At 40.4% G+C, this 23,353-nt stretch overlaps 1 protein-coding gene across 1 annotated transcript in view; it reads left to right on the top strand.

Annotated features, from left to right (window-relative positions):
* LOC140228789 (tryptophan 5-hydroxylase 1-like) overlaps positions 1-23,353 on the top strand; it is a 217,221-nt gene that overhangs the window by 101,095 nt on the left and 92,773 nt on the right. Inside the window, exon 3 of the mRNA XM_072309063.1 lies at positions 16,073-16,259. Within this exon, the coding sequence (XP_072165164.1) occupies positions 16,073-16,259 (187 nt within the window). The remainder of the gene's footprint in view (positions 1-16,072; positions 16,260-23,353) is intronic.

Raw genomic sequence — 23,353 nt, 5'->3', positions numbered from 1 at the left:
AACATAATGGCGACGAAAGGGAGAAGTCGCTGAGAAAAGACGTCTCTGATTTAGGTCCCTGCGACTGCAAAAGCCGTGCCAACATCCCCGTGACTTCCAAGCAAATAAGTTGTCCCTTTGTTTGAAGACGTCTTGGACGTCGCCCTGGAAATCGCGTTAGTTGTGACAGCGAAAATAATTTCTTCGAGACGCTGGCATTGCGACAATGTCTCCTCCCGTCAGATAGGCCCTCAATCCCCCCCCCCCACACACACACACACACTTTAAGTTTGCAGCTAAATCAAACTGCTGACCATGGCTTGTCTGACACCTGCTCTTCATTGTGCATTTTCGCCTTCATTCATTCATTCATTCATTCATTCATTCATTCATTCATTTCATTATTTTTTTCCATTTCCATGTTTTCCACCTCCCAATGCATGCCTTAAAACAGCTGTGGTGCAGAAGAATGAAATTTGGTACTGAAGCATTGCGGAGAGTGGCTGATAGTACTAGTAATTGCCATGTACCTGTGCCATCTTTCCTCCAACTCCACTCCCTGAAGTCAGGGATCACATCATGACGCATGCTGTCATGATTCCAGTAGAAACTCACTTGCAGCAGCACTCATCTTCGAAATTAGCGCCGCTTGAGTAGATAGGGTGGTTTCTGATTATCTGCTCCCACGTTATGACCTGATGATGCCTACCCTCGTTGACGCTGGCTGCCCCATAAACCTTGTTGCTCATCAGTCCTTGCTGGACATGAGCACGATTATTATAGTAGTTAATGTGTCAGTGAGCTCTGGTTTGCTGACCCATACTACTTAGGCATTTTGCATGCCACATCAAAGCAAGTCTGAAGTAATGTCGCACCCTGTCAGTGCCTGATGTTGGGCTCTGGAAGAGAGATATGCTGTACACGAAAGAGCTGAAAAGGCCTTTATCTTTTCAATACCACGACCCACCCGTAACTCCCTTAGATCAAAGGGATTAAAAAAAAGCACACTACCGAAAATGTGATGTTATGCTCATCCGTGCGATTGTATACTGTTTTCAGAAAATGCTTTCAGAAAACATTATGTCATCCTTTGTAAGGATATCTTTGCGTAGATCGCATCTAATTTGTTGGAAAGCTGAAGGGTTGTAGGATCACAATTCCTGTTGGATATTTCCGTCTCGAATCAGGTACTCAGGATGAGTTGTCCGTCCCATTTATTCTTGGATATCTGTGCGCTGATAAATGAGGGCAGTTCTTTATTTTTCAATCTTAGTTTTCAGGAAGCCGCGACGTTCTTCCAATCATAATTTGAGATTTGAGTGGTGCCATCACCATCTCTTGTCAGAGGACTGCAGAGTGTTGCTGCGCAAAAAAATGTAAAGATTATTTTCTTCAATGTCAGTATCCCATACAACATCAATAGGTGTTCAGTTTCCCTAGTCATTTGTGCTTTCAGTAAAGAAACGGTTTCGTTTGATAAAAAGAGAATAAAAAAGATAAGAAAAAACCTTCAGCTGAATTGTCTTCACCTAGTCTGATAAGATACTGCCATTAAAGGACTTTAATGATCGAATTTAGTTAACTGCCCCTAGAATACTGGTCTGACCTGGATTGAGGAGCTCGATTCCCTGGAAGCTTCGGCCATTGCTTCCTTCACTGAAGAAGCAGACGCTGTCTTGTCAAGGGAGAGCAGGCATACATCAATTTCAGCAGGAGGAGAATCATATCGCTTGCCAGCTGGAAAGTTATATAATCGACCATGAATGGTGACGAGGTGGCGCAGTCGGTAGCGTATGGCTTGCGGTCTAAAGACTTCCGGCGCAGGTTCGAATCCCACTTATCTCAAGTCTAGCTGAGCAATGGTGTGTGTTGTCATACCATCCCCTCTAGTAGAGGCACAACACTTTGCACCTCATCACTTGGATATAAAATGTGGAAGTCCCTTGTGTGAAAGAATCACAAACCCAGACACATGAAAAGATCCCGAATCGGCATTCCGTTATCGGAAAACTCAAGGTGCATAAACCGGTAAAATGGTCCACCCCAAGTACATACAACTGACCAGCTAATGCATACGGGCTATCCAGCTATCTCGTCAGAAGGAAAAACAAAGACAAAATAAGATTAGGCGTGTTGGAATTGGATGGCAGCCGTATAGGATGGCGGCCGTATTTAAGCATGTATACATATATATATATATATATATATATATATATATATATATATATATATATATATATATTGAAACAAAGAAAGGAAAAACTGACCAGAAACAATTGATAAATAGGGAAAATTATGAGCAAAGAAAATGAGAAAGGAAAACGAAACCGATGGAAGCCCGTTTTCTGTGCTGAAAGATTTCGATGTGTGTATACATATTTTGAATATATTTTTTTTTCATTTATTTGTCATAATCATTATTGATATGTAGGGGGATGGAACCGCTCTTGGCCCTAATTGACCATTGAAGGAGTATGGAAGAGATGACAAATGGGACAAAATAGGGGTACCAGTGAATTGCAGTTGAATGCTCACAGACGCCATTTCGAAAATGCACAAAATGCCTGAGTTGACCCTTATTTGACCTTGAAAGTGACCTTGAGAGGTGATAGTGACCTTGAATTGCAGAAATGATATTTAGAATCACATTCTCTTACACCGTAAAATCTTCCACATGGGATTCATAACATTAATCAACCTGTTCAATTTGTAACTGCAGTTGACCTTTAACCCAGATGGCGGCCATATTGGATTTCACCAATATGGCGGCCCCAAGGGTTTTTAGTCTTGGCGCCCATCAAAAATCGAAAGAGTATGGTACAAGGGACCTATGAGCCAAATTTGGTGCTTTTGGAAGAATCTGAACCAAACAACCCATTTTGAGCCCTTAAGTCCCCAACTACAACGCTTAAAGCTGGCATCTCACTGAACGTTTGCGAATTTGATATTCGCCAACTTTTCTGACGAATGTTTACGAAAAATCGAGGTTCGCTTCTGCCATTAGCGACAGTTAGCGATGTTTAGCGACAATTAGCAACACTTGAGCGAATGTTTGCGAAAGTGTTTGCGAAACACAGGTGGCGACTATTAGCGACTGTTAGCAAATGTTGGTGACAATTTTGCAAATGTTAGCGACAGTTTTGCAAATATTAGCAACTGTTTGCAAATCCCTTGCGACAATTTTCGAATGTTTTGGGACCTGGAAAAGTACCAGGCGATTATGTATAGTCACACCCATAAAACGAACGTACAGCCTTCAACCGTTTTCAGATCTCTTGTGACCACCGTTCAAGATGGATTTCCAGAATATGGAAGTGAATTTTTGCCAAGAAGAGGCTCAACGTGCTGCTATCCTTGAAGAGCTGCTTTGTCTGGCTGCACGTCATCGAGGTACACGGTGACGCGTGGAATGTCACGAAGAAGAATTTCCATCACTCGCTGGAAGATTTCCGGTGCTGAAGCTACTCCAAACGGTAGCCGGTTGAAACGATACAGGACTTTGTGTGTATTTATCACCACATATTTTCGCGATTCCTCGTCAAGCACGATTTGATTGTAGGCCTGGGACAGATCCAATTTCGAAAATTTCTGTCCCCCACTCAATGATGCGAACAAATCTTCAATTTTTGGTATTGGATGTCTATCCAACTTTGACGCACGATTCACTGTTTGTTTGAAATCATCGTTCAAGACGGATTTCCAGAATATGGAAATGAATTTCTGCCAAGAAAAGGTTCAACGTGCTGCTATCCTTGAAGAGCTGCTTTGCCTGGCTGCTGCTACACCTATCGTGCAACTTAAGAGAAAGAAGATGATTTAAATGATTGAGTCATTTCTTTATTCAAGAAAATGTTTATACATAACCAGGTCAATTATCTCTTTAGATAATTGCAGGTACACATTGAACATACAACACAAATAACATCCATGGGATTAATGCGCCAGTATCAACAATAATATTTAACACTAACAATCATTATAACATTTATATCAATTCTTTAGAATATATATATATATATGTCGGACGTTTATAGAAACTTCACACTCCGGACGGACCAATAATCGGTCAATGTTCTGCTTTTTTTCTGATTTCGTTTTGTACAAAATCAAAAACTTCATTTACTTTCCCATTGAAAAAAAAAGAAATATCCCTGGTCCTAAAAACTGTAATGGGCCTTCTTTCGGTGTAATCTAATTCCAGATTACATATACAAATATAGAATATTACACATATACAATACTAATTAACAAACATTTTGCATACAATAGCGAAAAACCCATGAACTGAGAAAGGGAGTTGAATTCTAATAAAATATGTATCTTTATATACTTTTTGATTATTTTGGTGATGACATTTAATCGTCTGGATAAAAGGTATTGATGACATTTTGTCCGTCCGTCGAGGTCATAACCATGCTTACATTGAAAAATTACAAGAAAGGAAGAAGAAAAGAAAGACTGATTGGGCCAGAGAGTGGTTGTTTGCAGCAATTACATGATAGAGATATCTTCAAAAAGTGCTTCAAAAACTTTCTTAGAGTGGAACCTTGCCTGTTTCAGGAGCTTTTAAATAGGAACCATAATTATGGTTACTTGTTCGCTAGCAGTGGCGAATCAAATAAAAATATTAGCGACACCGTATTACGACCGTTTGCGAATTCTTACGAGTGTTTTGCGAATGTTTGCAACTGTTAGCGAAAATACAAATTCGCAAGGAAATTTTGAAAATGTTCAAAATTTCTTTGCGACAAAAAAAAAACTGCTTGCGACAATAAAAACTGTTTGCGAACTTTCTTGCAACTGTTAGCGAACCCTTTGCAACCCTTTACGAACCCTGGCGAAATCCCAAATTCGCTACGTTCGCAAACGTTCGCCGCTCAGTGAGATACGTCGAGTACCCCCTTTAGATTCGCAATGTATGTCCAGTACACAGCAACATTCTAACCTGCTGACCCAGACTGCTCGTTCCCCATACAGTACACCGAGCAGTCGGGCCTACTGGGTACACGAATGGACTCACGTCCCTTGTCTGTTCTGATTATGCAGCGGCGTGTTCATTATTGCAATCCCTTTTCATGAAAGGCAAACGCCATTGGCACGGACATGTCCTAGTAAAATGGATATAATAGCCATACAGCAGTCTGTGTACAATGACATCTGATCAGTGGCGTATCTGGGGAAAACGGCGCCCGGGGCAAGCACGAAAATTGCGCCCCTAATTTCTGAAAAAGTGTTCAACCCCATCCCCATCCCGGTAGGGACTAGGGTAAGTCCACATGATGCTTTTTCAAGCACTTAAAAGGGATCTTTTGAGGGTGATTTAAATGTAATGAATTTTGATAGATTTTGGCGAGCGAGCGCAGCGAGCGAGCCGAAAAAATTTTGTATTTCAGCTTACAAATATGGAATTCTTGTAATTTTTTGCTTACCAAATCTTACAATTCTAATCAAGATATAGTGACGGCCTTATAGATAACGATTTATACCCAAAAACTGAGGACTTTAAAAAATACTCTTAAATTAGTGCGCGCGAGTGAGCTGAAATTTGTATATGTCCTCGTCATCATCACGTGTTGTTCTTATCTTTTTTTTATAAATTTTGGCGAGCGAGAGCAGCGAGCGAGCGAAAAATTTTTGTATTTCAGCTTACAAAACATGGAATTCTTGTAATTTTTTTGCTTATTAAATCTCACAATTATAGTGACGACCTTATAGATAACGTTTTATACCAACAGACTGAGGACTTGAAAAAATACTCTAAATTAGTACGAGCGAGTGAGCCGAAATTTGTATGTTTCTGCGTCATCATTACGTTTTGTTATTATCTTGTTTGATTTGGGGCTTTTTTGCGCCCCCCCCCCCCCCCTGTTGGCGCCTTCTTTTGATCCAATTGGCGATCGCTTCAGAACGAAAGAAATTGCAGCCGCTGCTCCGTGAAACATTTTGCGTGCTAGATATAAAATGACATGTGTGAACACAATAGACACTGTCATTTTGTCATCATCACGTTTTGATCTTACCTTCTTTTTTATATAAATTCTGGCGAGCGAGCGCAGCGAGCGAGCCGAAAATTTTTGTATTTCAGCTCACAGATCATGGAATTTTTGTGTGAACACAATAAACATTGTCATTTTGTCCGCGTCATCATCATGTTTGTTTTTATCCTGTTTGATTTGGTTTTCTGCCCCCCCCCCCCCACACACACACACCATTCTCCCTCCCCCTTTCCGGGCGAGTTTTTTTTTTTTTTTTCATTTCTTTTTCTTCTTCTTCTTCTTCTTCTTCTTCTTTTTTTTTTCTTCTTCTTCGTGTTTTTTTTTTTCCTTTTTTTCTTCTTCTTCTTCGTTTTTTTTTTCTTTTTTTTTTGCGCCCCCAAGGAGTGGCGCCCGGGGCACGTGCCCCCCTTGCCCCCCCGTAGATACGCCACTGCATCTGATGTGAGAGTAAACTCAATGACTCACCTGAGGTGCTGAGGATCCTGCAGTTGTGCGAAAATACCATGAAATACGGCATTCGTAGCTTCCCGTGCACCGAGAACGTATCATATGCAATGCAACACAAGCTCAATGCATACAGGCAACTCTCCGCGATAATGGGATCAAAATCTCTTTGCCCGTACCAATAGTGCTGGTATATATCCATTTGTCTCCACGAGCGATCAGGTGGGCGAGAGAGAGAGAGAAAAGCCGAATGCCCACTGTGCGACCACAGTTACACATCTATTTTGTTACGAAAGCAGTCATTTCGTAACATAATCATTTCATTCCGAAATGTTGTCATTTCGTTAGGAAATGACAACATTTCGAAAATGACCGATTCGTAACAAGATGGACCATGCGACATTTGGCGCCCCATAGAGCTCGCACTTTTTCATTCTCTCAACGTCGACACGGAGGGGGGGGGGGGGTGGACGAAACCCGGTCGATCGTAGTCTGGGCTCCGTCCCCTTTTCCCTGGTGCGATAAACCAAGAGAGGGTGCAAATTTTCTGATTGCGATAATCGAGAGACTGCGCGCCCAACTGTCTTTTTCTTTCCTCGGGTATCGCAGTTCTCGGCTTATCGCAATCCTCGAGTGTCACGCCCTCATACGGCTTGTCGCGTACACTAAATCACCGCTACGAGTAAAAAGAGTCCAGAAGCTAGACTAGGTCGACCGAATAGAAGACACCCTCCAGCTGCCGACGGCACCGGTCTCGGCTTGGGAGGAGATAGCTCGACAAAAAAAAAAAAAAAAAAAAAAAAAAAAAAAATCACGGGAAGGCATGAGGCCGGTGCTCTCGCGATTAACTTATAATACATGTAGATGTGTTCGTACGATCGTCAAAATCAGTGTCGTCGTAATGTGCATGATGTTAACGTGTTATAATAGCGTGTAGAAGTTAGCATAGCCGCCTCTTTCTACGCATTAATAGGGTAGGCATAGTGACTTGATGCAACTTAAACTATAATAAATATTGTAAAAGGGTTATTTTATGGATCAAATGAATGAAGGTTTGTTCCGATGATGCATTTGCCAAACGTATGGGGTGTGTAGAGCCCACTAATGTCAAAATCGACCACTAATGTCAAAACAACCACTAATGTCATAACACGTCTAAGACTTAATGTCATAACAACCACTAATGTCATAACACGTCGACGACAAATGTCATAACAACCACTAATGTCATAACACGTCGACGACAAATGTCATAATGACCACTAATGTCATAACACGTCGACGACAAATGTCAAAATCGGATTAACCACTAATGTCATAACACGTCGACGACAAATGTCAAAATTTCCATTTTTACTGCAAATGTCATAACACGTCCACGACAAATGTCAAAATCGGACTAACCACTAATGTCATAACACATCGACGACTAGTTAATGTCAAAATTTCCAAATTTTACTGCAAATGTCATAACGCGTCACAGGGGCATATCCAGGAATTCCGTCAAGGGGAGGCGCCTTTACAAAATCAAAGGCTGGCGAGACTCTCCCCCCCCCCCATTTTCTTATTGTTATTTCTGTTGCGTTAACAAAATATAGAGAGAGGGCACCAGTCGAGGGGGATGCGCCCCCTCTCGATCCGCGATTGCGTCAACCGCAAATGTCAAAATTGGGTTAATCACAAATGTCATAACACGTCGACCACAAATAATGTCATGACGCGTCACTGGGGCGGATCCAGGAATTCCGTAAAGGGGAAGTGCCTTTACAAACTCAAAGGCCAGCAAAACCCCTCCCCCTTTCTTTTTCTTTTTTCTTTCTTTTGTTTTAACAAAAACAGAGACGAGGAGGGGCCGCAGCGCCCCCTCTAGATCCGCCACTGCGTCAACCACAAGTCAATGTGAAAACCCATCATTTGCATTACAGAGACGGATCCAGAAATTCCGTAAAGGGAGGCTCCTTTACAAAGTCAAAGGCTTCCACACCACCTCCCCATTTTTTTGTTTTTATTTATGTTGTTAAAAAAATAGAAGGGGGGCACCATAAGGGGATGCGTGCCCTCTCCATCTATGATTGTGTTAACCACAAATGTCAAAACTCATTGCTTGCATTACTGGGGCGGATCCAGGAATTCCGTAAAGGGGAGGCGCCTTTACAATACAAAATTAAAGCTGCCGTACCCCCTTCCCATTTTCCCCTTTTTAGTTTTATTGTTTTAACTGAAAGAGAGAGAGAGAGAGAGAGAGAGAGAGAGAAGGGGGGCACCAGAGAGGATGCGCCCCCTTCTCGATCCGCGATTGCGTCAACCACAAATGTCAAAATTCATTGCTTGTAATACAGGGGCGGATCCAGGAATTGCGTAAAGGGGGGGGGGCACCTTTACATAATTAAAGCCTGGCGCATCCCCCCATCTTTTTGTTATTATTTATGTTGTTTTGAAGGGAAAAAAAAAGAGAGGGGGCACGAGAGGGGGATGCGCCCGTCTCGATCCGCGATTACGTCAACCACAAATGTCAAAACTCATTGCTTGCATTACAGGGGCGGATTCAGGATTTCCGTATAGGGGAGGCGCCTTTACAAAATTAAAGCTGCAGCACCCCACCCCATATTTCCCCTTTTTAGTTTTATTGTTTTAACCACAAGTATTGCTTGTAATACAGGGGCGGATCCAGGAATTGCGTAAAGGGGGGGCACCTTAACTATAAAGAGTGGCACATCCCCATCTTTTTGTTATTATTTATGTTGTTTTGAAGAATTTTTTCTTTTTATTCATGTTGTTTTTTAAGGGGGGGGGCACCAGAGGGGGGATGCGCCGTCTCGATCCGCGATTGCGTCAACCACAAAATGTCAGAACTCATTGCTTGCATTACAGGGGCGGATCCAGGAATTCCGTAAAGGGGAGGCGCCTTTACAAAATTAAAACCTGCCGCACGCCCTATTTTTTTTTTTCATTTTTTCATTTCATTTGTGCTGTTTTTACAACAACAACAACAACAACAAAATGGCTACCCCACCCCTATTTTTTCTTTTTATTTCTGTTGTTTTAACAACAACAAAAAAAGAAAGAAAGGGGGCACCAGAGAGGTATGAGTCCCCTCTCGATCCGCGATTGCGTCAACCACAAATGTCAAAACTCATTGCTTGCATTACAGGGGCGGGTCCAGGAATTCCGCAAAGACGTCTTTTCAAAATGAAAGGCTGGCGTAACCCCCCCCCCCCCTCAACTTATTTATTTCTTCTTATTTTTACGGAATTCCTGGACCCGCCGCCGCGGCCCCTGTAATGCAAGCAATGAATTTTGACATTTGTCGTTGACGCAATCGCGTATCGAGAGGGGGAGCATCCCCCTCTGGTGCCCCCTATCTATTTTTGTTGTTAAAACAACAGAAATGACATGAAGAAAAAAAAATAGGGGGGAGCGGCATGTTTAAATTTTGTAAAGGCGACTCCCCTTTACGGAATTCCTGGATCCGCCCCTGTAATGCAAGCAATGAGTTTTGACATTGTGGTTGAGGCAATTATGGGGGATCGAGACGGGCGCATCCCCCTCTGTTTTTTCTTCAAAACAACATAAATAATAACAAGAAGATGGGGGTGCGCCAGGCTTTTATTATGTAAAGGTGCCCCCACCCCCCCCCCCCCCTTTACATAATTCCTGGATCCGCCCATGTTTTACAAGCAATGAGTTTTGACATCTGTGGTTGACGCAATCGCGGATCGAGAAGGGGGCGCATCCGCTCTGGTGCCCCCCCCCCTTCTCTCTCTCTCTCTCTCTCTCTCTCTTTCAGTTAAAACAATAAAACTAAAAAGGGGAAAATGGGGAGGGGGTGCGGCAGCTTTAATTTTGTAAAGGCGCCTCCCCTTTACAGAATTCCTGGATCCAGGAATTATGACATTTGTGGTTGAGGCAATCATGGATCGTGAGGAGGCGCATCCCTCTCATGTGCCCCCTTTCTTAAAAAAAAAAAAAAAAAAAAAAAAAAAAAAAAAAAAAAAAAAAAAACCAACATAAATAAAAAGAAAAAAAATCTTCAAAACAACATGAATAATAACAAAAAGATGGGGGGATGCGCCAGGCTTTAGTAAAGGTGCCCCCCTTTACGTAATTCCTGGATCCGCCCCTGTATTACAAGCAGTGAGTTTTGACACTTGTGGTTTGCGCAATCGCGGATCGAGAAGGGGGCGCATCCCCCTCTGGTGCCCCCCTCTCTCTCTTTAGTTTAAACAATAAAACTAAAAAGGGAAAAATGGGGTGGGGTGCGGCAGCTTTAATTTTGTAAAGGCGCCTCCCCTTTACGGAATTCCTGGATCCGCCCCTGTAATACAAGCAATTAGTTTTGACATTTGTGGTTAACGCAATCGCGGATCGAGACGGGCGCATCCCCCTCTGGTGCTCCCTCTCTTTATTTTCTTCAAAACAACATAAATAATAACAAAAAGATGGGGGGATGCACGAGGCTTAATGTAAAGGTGCCCCCCCCCCCTTTACATAATTCCTGGATCCGCCCCTGTATTACAAGCAATGAGTTTTGACATTTGTGGTTGACGCAATCGCGGATCAAAAAGGGGGCGCATCCCCCTCTAGTACCCCTCTCTCTCTCTCTCTCTCTCTCTCTCTCTATCTCTCTCTCTCTTTAGTTTAAACGATTAAAACTGAAAAGGGAAAAATGGGGGGAGGGTTGCGGCAGCTTTTATTTTATAAAAGCGCCTCCCCTTTACGGAATTCCTGGATCCGGTCCTGTAATGCAAGCAATGAGTTTTGACATTGGTTAACGCAATCATGGATGGAGAGGGCACGCATTCCTCTATGGTGCCCCCCTTCTATTTTTTTAACAACATGAATAAAAAGAAAAAAATGGGGAGGGAATGTGGAAGCCTTTGACTTTGTAAAAGCTCCTCCCTTTTACGGAATTCCTGGATCCGCTTCTGTAATGCAAATGAAGGGTTTTGACATTAACTTGTGGTTGACGCAGTGGCGGATCTAGAGGGGGCGCGGCGGCCCCTCCCCGTCTCTGTTTTTGTTAAAACAAAAGAAAGAAAAAAGAAAAAGAAAGAGAAGGGGTTTCGCTGGCCTTTGAGTTTGTAAAGGCACTTCCCCTTTACGGAATTCCTGGATCCGCCCCTGTGACGCGTTATGACATTTGTGGTCGACGTGTTATGACATTTGTGATTAACCCAATTTTGACATTTGCGGTTGACGCAATCGCGGATCGAGAGAGGCGCATCCCCCTCTGGTGCCCCCTGTCTATATTTTGTTAACGCAACAGAAATAGAAATAAGAAAATGGGGGGGGGGGTCTCGCCAGCCTTTGATTTTGTAAAGGCGCCTCCCTTTTACGGAATTCCAGGATCCGCCTCTGTAATGCAAATGATGGGTTTTGACATTAACTTGTGGTTGACGCAGTGGCGGATCTAGAGGGGGCGCTGCGGCCCCTCCCCGTCTCCCTTTTTGTTAAACAAAAGAAATAAAGAAGAAAAAGAAAAAGAAAGGGGAGGGGTTTCGCTGGCCTTTGAGTCTGTAAAGGCACTTCCCCTTTACGGAATTCCTGGATCCGCCCCAGTGACGCGTTTTGACATTAATGTGGTCGACGTGTTATGACATTTGTGGTTAACCCAATTTTGACATTTGCGGTTGACGCAATCGGGGATCGAGAGGGGCGCATCCCCCTCTGGTGCTCCCTGTCTATATTTTGTTAACGCAACAGAAATGTAAATAAGAAAATGGGGGGGGGGGAGGGTCTCGCCAGCCTTTGATTTTGTAAAGGCGCCTCCCCTTGACGGAATTCCTGGATATGCCCCTGTGACGCGTTATGACATTTGCAGTAAAATTTGGAGATTTTGACATTTGTCGTCGACGTGTTATGACATTAGTGGTTAATCCGATTTTGACATTTGTCGTGGACGTGTTATGACATTTGCAGTAAAAATGGAAATTTTGACATTTGTCGTCGACGTGTTATGACATTAGTGGTTAATCCGATTTTGACATTTGTCGTCGACGTGTTATGACATTAGTGGTCATTATGACATTTGTCGTCGACGTGTTATGACAATAGTGGTTGTTATGACATTTGTCGTCGACGCGTTATGACATTAGTGGTTGTTTTGACATTAGTGGTCGATTTTGACATTAGTGGGCTCTACAGGGTGTCTTTCCTTATCGCCGTTTCGTGTCTTCGTGTCGTAGAGTGCATGAACTTGTTGCTGTAGTTTTCGGCGGGTTTGATAAGTGTGCATGGTTTAGTGTAATGCCCACACACTGGGCTTCATGTTGTGTGGTTTTCACGGGCCGATATCGGCCAGCGCTTGAGCGGGAGCACCGCTTAAACGGGAGCAAAACTTGTCTCCCAACCCCTTCCGATTACGCGGTGAGCACTGCTAGACTATTAGCTGTTACCTTATTTCAAGTTGTCGTTTTTTTGCTTGTATTTTTTCGGGGGGTACTCGGGTTTCTTTTTGTTTTTGTTAACTGCGCGTTGTTACTTGTCATATTATTTACAGGCCCTTATATTTATTATGTAGGCCTATATATGTTATAGAGAAAGATATAATATATATATATATATATATATATATATCTTCATTTATTTATTCAATTTCACCATATTCCGGGAAAATGAAACATACAAGTATAACAATGTCCAAATCGTGTCTTCAACAACGTCTTCAAGATCATCAATATAAACCAATGACCAATCTCAGTGTTCATAGATTAAGACGAGTAATGCTGGGTAATATCAGTAATCTTCTCTTCATCACGATCACATTGAGATGGGCATGTCTTTTCCACTGATTGTTACTGTTCAAAACTTATGCATGTAAAGAAAACAGTATAATCTTGCAATTTTTCAACCACATCTGAAATCTTGCAGGGTTCAGTGCTGGCACACCTATATCGTACCATAGCCAAGATATCTGGTACAGCTGGTTTCACAGCAAGTTTAAACTGGGATTAAAGAACCACAATACGCGTTCTTTTGTCAGAGTAGAGTTGGGTCTACATTTTGCCATTCTTATAGAGACGAAAACCTGAAATAATTCCGTACAAAAATGGTAATGTTTTGATGGTGCCAGAGAGGCATAACAGCTGCAAAGTTTTCACTGAATTACGTGGTGATGGTAAGCAAACAGCGAACGACTAATGTGCACAAGGAGGAACATCATGTGTGGAAAAGAAAATGATATATTGTGGCAAGGGCCAGAATGCGCGACAAAACCCTGAGTGCACCTATCTGGTCAATACTCATGAGCGTCATGAATAATATGAATATCATTTGTAGAAAACTTTAGCTTTTAGGGAGGGACAAGGATTTATCGTATGGGAGCTGGAGGAGCTTGATTAGAAGAGATCAAAACAAAATGAACCAAAGAAGCCTGATTTTGGCGGTTTCCCAATTCAACAAAATCCTCTTGTTTAACAATCTCCACATAAGAGTATAACTTTGTCAAGTACTATGATATAAACAAAAATATCTTTCTCATGTCGAGAGTGATCTATGGAGCACAAAACTGTGGAGCACAAAACACTCAAGGATGTAAGAGTTGCATCATCCAGATTCGGATTCAGTATTTTCGGAATAGGGTAAATCCTTCAATTGCTTTCAAATTTTGCCATTTAGAAGAAAATAGGCGGGAATTTCAGTTTTTGGCCGCCATTTTGGCCGCCATTTTGGAAGCGCTCTTCAATATCTCGAAACCCTCAATGCTGCAAGAGTTCCATGATCAAGATTCGGATTCAGCACCCTTGAAATAGGGTAGAATCATCAACTCTTTTCAATTTTTCACCATTTCGAAGGAGAGGGGGGAATTTCCGTTTTTTGCGGCCATTTTGGTGGCGATCTTGAATACTTCAAAACCCTCAAGGATGCAAGAGTTGCATCATGCAGATTCGGGTTGCCCTTTGAGAAATGGCTGTGGAGGGTAATTGCCTCAGGGGGATTGTCCTACGGGTATATATATCCTCGTGGTAGTTATCTGAAGAGTAGTTGTCAAGGGGGTATTTGTCCAAATCTCGATAACAGGCGCTTGCAACTGCAAAATCTTGGTTATACACTCACGTCACGTTTTGATAAGTGCAACTATTCATGTTTCACTGACGAAGAAAACAATAAATGTTAAACCCAACACTTCATAAATTCAATAGAGTCACCTGTTTTATGAGACAGCGCAAAATATAAACGTGATACGTGACCCATGAAACGTATCTATTTGTTGCAAACCACCTTCTATATCATTTTGGCATTAATTAATTTATTTTGTGTGTGTGCGTGTGTGGGTGTACTTATGAACCGCTGACATCAAAGCTGACTCGAGAGACAGCATCTTGATACAAGTGAATGCAATGATCTTTCCAACTTTTCCTCTTTTCCACAAAGTGTCGCCGGAGGCGTGTTTTCGGGTTTTCTGTCCATATGTAATCAATTTTGTGGAGGACATACCTTGAAACCGTTTGAGGTATCCACATAAGAATTTTAATATGTACGTATAAAGGTAGTTGTATCTAGAGGTAGTTGTATCTTAACTTCTAACAAAGATGTTGTGGGCCTCTGGTCATTTCTTTTCACATTGTTCGCACTGATTGAAGCTAATGCTTTGTTTTGATATAGTAACTTCTCCTTTTTTTCTGTTTTATTAATTGTGTTTTTTCTTGTCATGCCGGTCAAATTTGCTTCGTATTTGTTTACGCAGGGACGTCAAAATGCTGAATAATTGATAATAATGATAATAATAAGTAGCCATTATTATAGTGTCAGAGATGTCTGCATACTATCTCTGCACACTATGGAATGTGTTGTTCACTCTGTGAAATATTAATTAAAGGTAGTCACATTGTGCAATGCAATCCACACGATGGTCAGTAACACAGGGTGGTCACTCTGTGAAATACACTTCACATGGTGACCACACTGTCAAATATTTTTCACAGAGTGGCCACATTTTGAAATCATCACATTGTAATTGAATATATCACACTGTGAAATGAAATCGAACTTCACAGGGTGGTTTGCCACTATGTGGTAAACCACCCTTTGGAAGTGTCCACACTATGAACACATTGTATTCACAGAGTCGACTATATGAAAACACTTTGAACACACTGTGGGACATTGTTTTCTTTCCAGTATTGATAATATGCGTGTATTGCCAGACATTGATTCTCTTTGGACATTTTTGATGACGAGGTCAAAGTTCAACGGTAAAAGGTCACCGTTAAATACTACAATTGCACCATCTTACGCTGAAATTACACTATTTTCTCAAGACCTTGTAAATGATTCAATTCATATAGTTACTGTGTGCTTAAACTTGGTACAAGAATATATATAAGCATTACTGCACAATCATTGTGAGAGAAGAGTTTTGGCCATTGGGTCAGAGTTCAATAGAAATTGCTCCAATTTCACACATTTTGTACGTGTTAAAAGTGGCTTTAAGAATTGTAATGAAAATTTATGTATAACTACTAAATAACAATTATTTACCAGTCATGTTATATTGTGGTCTCACATTGGGAATATCTATTGTAGACCTTTTGGGAGAACTATGCGATATGATGGAGGCATACCATTTGCACTAGCAACATTTCCAGTTTATTTCTTCTCCCTCCTCCTCATCTTGTTTCGTCGCCATAATAACCTGCCTGATATCATACTAGGACAATGACATTCGGGTTCTTCATATCGAGTCACGACAATCGAAGCAGCAGGGAACTGACCTCGAGATCTTTGTTGACGCTGAAGGAAAGAAAGGACTCCTAAAGAATTTGATGATGTCGATGAGAGAAGCGCATCTCCTCTCCGAAAGCAACATCAGCATCAACATGACCGAAGGCAGCAATTACGGTAAGACAGAAAAGCAACAGAATCAACATTGTACAGAAAAGGATAGATATATCTGGACAGATAGTTGTTGAGGCATTGTAAACCAACACATAGCTAACTGCTCATGCAATGTATTATTTGGTAGAGTGAACGATTTTATGCAGAAATGACCTAATATCGAGTACAACTTACAGCGTCCATAACACACATGACCTGTCCATTTCTACTGAAAACAACACGTTGGGGATTCTAAAAAATGTAAACATTGATAATGGCAAAATCTAGGGAAGACTGTTTCAACCAGGCCAGGAAAACCAAAGAAATGCTGTCATGTACAATCGCTGAAAGTATAATGAATGGTTTGCAGATTATTTTTTTATGCTTACGACCAAGACAATGAGAATTAATTTAAATTACAAATATTACTACCATCACCTGTTTCTTTCAGAAAGATCAAATTAAAATGCAAGAAGATGCAAAAAAAATATTCTTAGTCTTTCTTTGATGGACCTAAAGCAGTCACAATCTTTTTAGATTATCTTTTGGTTAAGAATAAGGAAAAGTCAACCAAATGATGTTAACCGAAGTGCTAATTTGGCTGCATTCAAATCTGCAATTAATATGTCATATAAAGGTCTAAAATTAAAAGACTTGTATTGCTTACGTTCTTGCAATTGAAGTTCCCATATTCATTTTAATGTAAGATTTTGATATAATTTTCTTTAAATATGCTCAAAACATAAATTTGACAATTAGGTTATACGCTATATAGGTTATCACCTATTGTGTTTGTAAAGGAATCTTCCTTTCGTTCTTTTTAGGTGATACACTGACAGCGTATCAGCCATTGTGTGTGTCAAAATCTTCCTTTATTTTTAGGTGATATGCTATTAGTTCATCACCTATTGTGTTTGTCTAAATGTTTCTTTGTTTCTTTGTTTTCATTCCTATCTCTTTCTGTTGTATTTTGTGGATCGTGTATCTCAAAAGTCCTTTAGTCAATTACCGTGCAATTTTATACAGTCATGTTTTAACTACAGTACCGCGTGCGTCGTTATCGATATACAGTGCAAAATATGCCCAAAATTGTTCATCCTAAATCCATTATAGCTCGATAGGATGAAAGGAAACCTAAACCCCATGAGTTATCTATGTCATCTGATGGGTCGATGATGCTGGCAAAATGATTCAAACTCATCAAATTCCTGAATGAAAAAAAAAGAAAAAAGAAAATATAGAAATGACATCAGATATTTGAATGTATTTGGGCATATTTCATTTATCTTTGACCAGTTTTTATCCAGATATCAGTATGTTGTGGCTTATCTAATTGTCCACCGAAGTTCTAACTACAGTATTTCAACAAGATGACGTCATTACGATAATCTTTTATAGTTTACCATGAACAAGTCGACCATGTTACTTGTTATCCCTATGGCGGTCCAGTTTTTTGTTTGTTTGTTTGTTTGTTTGTTTTCTGTTTTTGTACAGTATAGCTCAGTAATCCTTGTACGGTTTCCTCCCACCTTTTAATATATTGTAGCTGACACTATAAGTTATCGGAATAAGCCCCTGTTTTTCTATTAAATGTCAGGATCACACCTAGAATTTTGCTTGAATGAGATACTTATGCTTCGACTATAGGAGCTGTTGTGCAATACATAATGTATAGCTGGTATAGCTTAAGAATAAGAGGCCCTTTCTTCCCCATATTTTCTACGCTTGTAAACTAAGTCAGGAGCTTCAATTTCTGGAAAAAAAAAACAACTTTTTGATCAGATGCCATGTTGGATATGTAGATTAGGGTAAAAGTAAAAAATACTGTATTCTATATCTTGGAAACTATATGATCAATCGCCCCCATATTGTGCACACGTAAAAACCATGATATCTGGATCATTTCATAAAATAATGAATTCTTGGTCAGATGCGATCTTGACTGGGTCAACTTGGGTAAAAGGTCAAGAATAATTATTTCTATATTGTAGAAAAAATAGGGTGTGTCTTTGGAAATACATGCCTTGTGTCCGCATATTTTGGATACATGTAGACCATGTTATCTGGATCATTTGATAAAATAGCCACGTCTTGATGAGACACCATCTTGAATATACAAATTAGGGTCAAAGTCTAAATCTCTTTAATCGGTTTCTCGGAAAGTATAGGCTCTATTTCTCCCATTTGTTGCACATGTATATAACTTGTTACTTGAATCATCTTATATATATATACGTATATAGCGACTTTTCTCTCGGTCAAGTAGATGTTACCCGCTCTATATATCTGCACGTTCAAACTGGTGGACAGGAGTGTTGGAAGAAGTTGTCAACCCAATGTTTGCCGGTGGGAAGTAAGCATGCTGCACGCAGATACTGCTCTATCTGCTCGAATGTCTTTGGACCAGTTGATTCGCTTCAAGAGTGCAGCCGATACTCCACGAATGGCTTCTATGGCTTTTACCCAGGACTTCCCATTGAAGATACCTGTCAGCCCTCCATATGTCACAGACACATACACATCTAATGCCAAACCTTTCATTACCTTCGCAATGTATCCAATGAATGACTGTATAGTATACATCCCACAAGGATGGATGATTACATTATGGAACTTACACAGTATCTTGCCCTTGGCTCAAGCTGTTGAGCAAATGAGTGTCCTTCTGTTGACATGTTGAGCACACACGTCAATATAGCTGATGTCGGTACGCTTGTCTCTAGGCACTGAAGGGGGCATCACCCTCTTAGGTCTAGCATAGTCCTGAAGAGGAATAGCCCTGCTATTGCCAACAGACTTGGACTGTTTAGTTGTGAGTCGAGGGAATTTGAGAGTACTGATCCGAGGCTGCGTGCTGCAGGTTTTGATGATCCCGGCAGGGTGCATCTGAAATTCTGTTGCCATGGCATGTGTCTCACGACAGTTTATTTACAGTTTATTTTATTTCGACACGGTCACTCACTTCAGCCAAAGGCTGTTCTTCAGTGACTCAGTGAAGTGGTAAAAACAAATCAAAGTAACATAATACAACATTTTATACTTAGTATACATAACATAAGAAAAAGAAGCAAACACAATAATCATACACTGTGAAATCAAGGCCATATTCATTAAGAAATAACAGACTATGATACAAATTATCGAATTCATTTTAGTAGACACAAATACTAAAAAAAGAAAATACTTCCATTCATACTGAAATAATTCCATTAGATTACTTACGCATTAAAAAGAAAAATATGTATACTGTCACAAATGTACACACAAGTAGTTATGTACATGTATCAAGGCTGTATGCATGGTTGTTTTCATGTGTATGTACACAGGTGGACCAGAATAATGGAGAACATTCTATATGATATAGATACAGGCTGACCAGATCAGTGGAGAATTTTCTACGTGGTATAAAATGTACCTACAGTACATGCATGCATGTGACAGGAAATACATTATAGCTAACTCAATCTAGAATGATTTCACCCATTCCAGAAAATTCTAGGAAGTGCTGGCTGAGTGAGGCACTGCCCTTGTAGCCCAATGTGATTGGTAGTTAATTTTGGCAATGATGTTATGCACATATTAGGCAGTGAGTCATCCAGGATTCCTGGAATTTGGACTTGCTAGTATGTTCAGGTATGTAGCCCCAGGTTGGAGAAAATTACAGAATGTACTAGAAAGGGGTGAATGGATAGTATATAAGCTGGAGAAATTCTGCAGTAGGCAGAGTACCCAACACCTCTGCTCTGAGAGTTACGTCACTTCTGGCTCTGAAGCGACTTGTTATAGTCAGTCCTGTGTTACCTGCTGGCCTGCTATACAAACTGTGTTTGTGGAGATAAGGCCTGGGAGACATTTTGCCTGCAGAGAATTAATTTGCCTACGTTGGAGATAGACTCCATATTTTAGTGTCAACGGACATTGTTACGGCAAAGCTGTGACGGACTGGATTCCTAGCTGGACATTATAAAGTGAATCATCATTCAACGCATCAACTGGACGTGGTCGTCATAACGTCTGGATTTTACACGTTTCGCTGTGAACATCATACCGTGGGCATCTATCGTGGATTTTACCCCAGATTTATACTGTGGATTAATGCAACCTGTGCCTTCGGAGTTACGTCGGAGGAATCATTCATCGGTGCGTCAAGGATCATTCATCGGTGCATCGAACATCGTATCTGAACATTTTCAAAGGACTACTTGATAACATAATATGTAAGTGATTCTATTACCGATTTGTAACTGTTTCTATTGATCATTATTGTACTGATGTGAAAACCGATTACGAGTCTGTACCCACCATATCACTGTTAATAAACCGCCTGAACATTAGTTGATTGTTTCTTTTGTGCGATCATTCTCAGAGTGATTTTGGTCGTAACAATACATATTCATGTGATAAATGGAAAAAAAATCAAAAATCAAAAGTGGGACCATTAAAACATAAGACTTATTACACACACACACACACACACACACATAACATAAAACTGCAAATAAATTACCTTAAAAGCCTATATGTTTAATATAAAAAGGCACTTTATTCAACATCGCTCGACAGACTGTTCCATATTTGGGCACCACTATATGAAAAACTACGTTTGTTTGTTTTTTAATTGGTGGTTAGTTTGGGTACACCTAACTGTAGGCTTGTCTTCCTCAAACCATATAGATATTGTCTATACATGAATAATCAATTTATATGTGAAGGCAAGTTTTTGTTTACAATCATATACATAATACATAACAACTGTTTATTGCGTCTATCCGAAAGACGATCAATGCTATCATTACACATTGTTTGAATCAACTGACATAGGGCTTCACTTGGAAATTTCCAGTCAACCCGCATAACCACCCTGAGTGCTCTAAATGTTATTTTCTGTAGTTTTTCACAATATGTTTTTGCCATGTTCCCCCGTATAACACTACAATAATCCATCTGATTCAGAATAATAGTTTTATAGAATATCATTGCCATTTGCTGCGTGATGACGGGCCTAATTCTTTTCAGTAAACGCAAACTCTTGTGCAGTTTTTCTACAAGCATTCAACATGTCTTGTCTAGTCTAAGTACTGGTCAATGTGTACACCAAGGTATCTGATATTCGTGACCCGATTAATGACCGTATCCTTAATCTTTACACAAGGAACTGAAATACACTAATCAGTAAATCAGTAAAAAAAAAATCACATTTTGGGGGCATTTAGTGCCAACTTATTTCTACACAGCCATTCATTTATTCTGTCTATGTCTCATTTAGAACTGTCACCAATCTATCAACAATGTTGTTTCAAGAGTAATAGAGGCATGTGTTATCTGCGTAGAGAGATACCATACTATTCCTTACGCACAAAGGTAAGTCCTTTACATACAAAATGAACAGTAAGGGACATAAATTCGAACCCTGGGGGATTCCACACTTTATTGTCTGGGGTCTAGATTGGACCCCATTGACAACTGTGCACTGGTTGCAATCTGTCAGGTAACTTCAGAACCATTCAACCACTGAATAAGACAGGACATACGGACGCGTCTTACGTAATAGAGTAGGATGGTCTACTGTGTCGAATGCCTTCTTTAAATCTAATGCTACTACACCTACAAACATTCCTTGGTAACGTTTGTTGAGCCAGTATTCACTTACATTAATTAAGGCCGACATTGTTGAGTGTTTGGATCTATACCTGATTGATGCACTGTCAGAAGTCCTTTCTCTTGAAGATATTTGTATAATGGGTCAATATAAGTTTTTCCATAATTTTTGCTATCACTGGTAAAATAGATATTGGTCTGTAATTGTTAACCTGCCATCTTTGGCCTGCACTTTTCTATATGGGCGTGCCGCGAGACCGTTTCCATACCAACGGAACCTTATTTTGGTGCATCGACAGATTAAAACATAAGTGAGAGGTTTACAAATATACTCAGCAATAAATTTATGGATAACTACAGGTACATTGTCCAGACCACAGGCCTTTTCAGTAGCAAATATGAAATATGTATTAAAGTATTCAGCTATTTCTTCTTTATCCAACGTTTACCCATATTTTGTTTTCACTTGTGTTATTCTACCAATTTCACATTTCTTCGGGATAAGAAAGTTCATCGATTTCCACTCCTTGTCAGATTGACCATTACTTTTTATGATACGTATTATTGGTAACATACTCTCTCTCTTTGCTCTACGAGCTCTACTTTGCTCTATTTCAGCTGTAACCTTGTTTCGTAAACACTTCCATTTTTTCCAGTCAGCAGGTGAACTTGATTTTTTGGCCAAACGGCCATTTAGAGTTTATACCACCAAGTCAAAGTTGTCGTGCCAGCCAAATACAAGTCCACCGTCAGATTAAAACCCATCATCCGATGTATGGTAACAGCTTTACCACGGACATACTTTGCTGCCGATTTGCGTAATCGCAGCACCTCATCATACGACACGATGTTTCCATGTTGGAGTAAAATTTGAATGAGATCACTGCTACCAAACTTGTATTGCAGTTTGACACCCAATTCAAGTTTTCTTTTGTTACGTCTATTGGTTATGCAATACTCTATGGACTGTGATAAACTCAGCGCTGCTTTTGTGACTTTCACCATTTGATATGAGCTTTGAGATGAATCCAAGCAATGTACGACTAATTTGTTCTGTCGTTGTGGCATGAGTGAAAGCACGAAGGTCATAGTCTTTGTTCTTGTTGGGAATTCAACATGCCTCCGTTGAGATCTTTTTCACCAAGGCATCCTCTTTTTCCGCGTCCACATATTCTGCTTTAGAAATCTTCAGAATTTTATATACATACTCACGGAATCCACCAATGGATGCACAATCTTAATATTAAGGACTACCACATCATCACCGAGATAATATATGAGCTTGATGAACATTTGCTTTATGCCAAATTGACGATTAAAAGCCACTTACTTATCATGAAGTGCAATAGATGTCCAAGCACAGTGCTTTCGAGTGGTATACATGTCATCAACAAGAGGCATGCATGGCTTCATCATCGATCACTGGGGTCTGGTCACTACGAGCAGGATTTTTTTTTTTCTGAAGTCATCATAACAGCAAATATGATGCTGCGCCTCGGCTGCTGATAAATCATGTAACC

This window comes from Diadema setosum, chromosome 5 (genome assembly GCF_964275005.1).
Source record: "Diadema setosum chromosome 5, eeDiaSeto1, whole genome shotgun sequence".
Lineage (NCBI taxonomy): Eukaryota > Metazoa > Echinodermata > Echinoidea > Diadematoida > Diadematidae > Diadema > Diadema setosum.
Note: the sequence above shows the minus strand (reverse complement) of the source record. Positions and strands in the feature narration are given on the sequence as shown.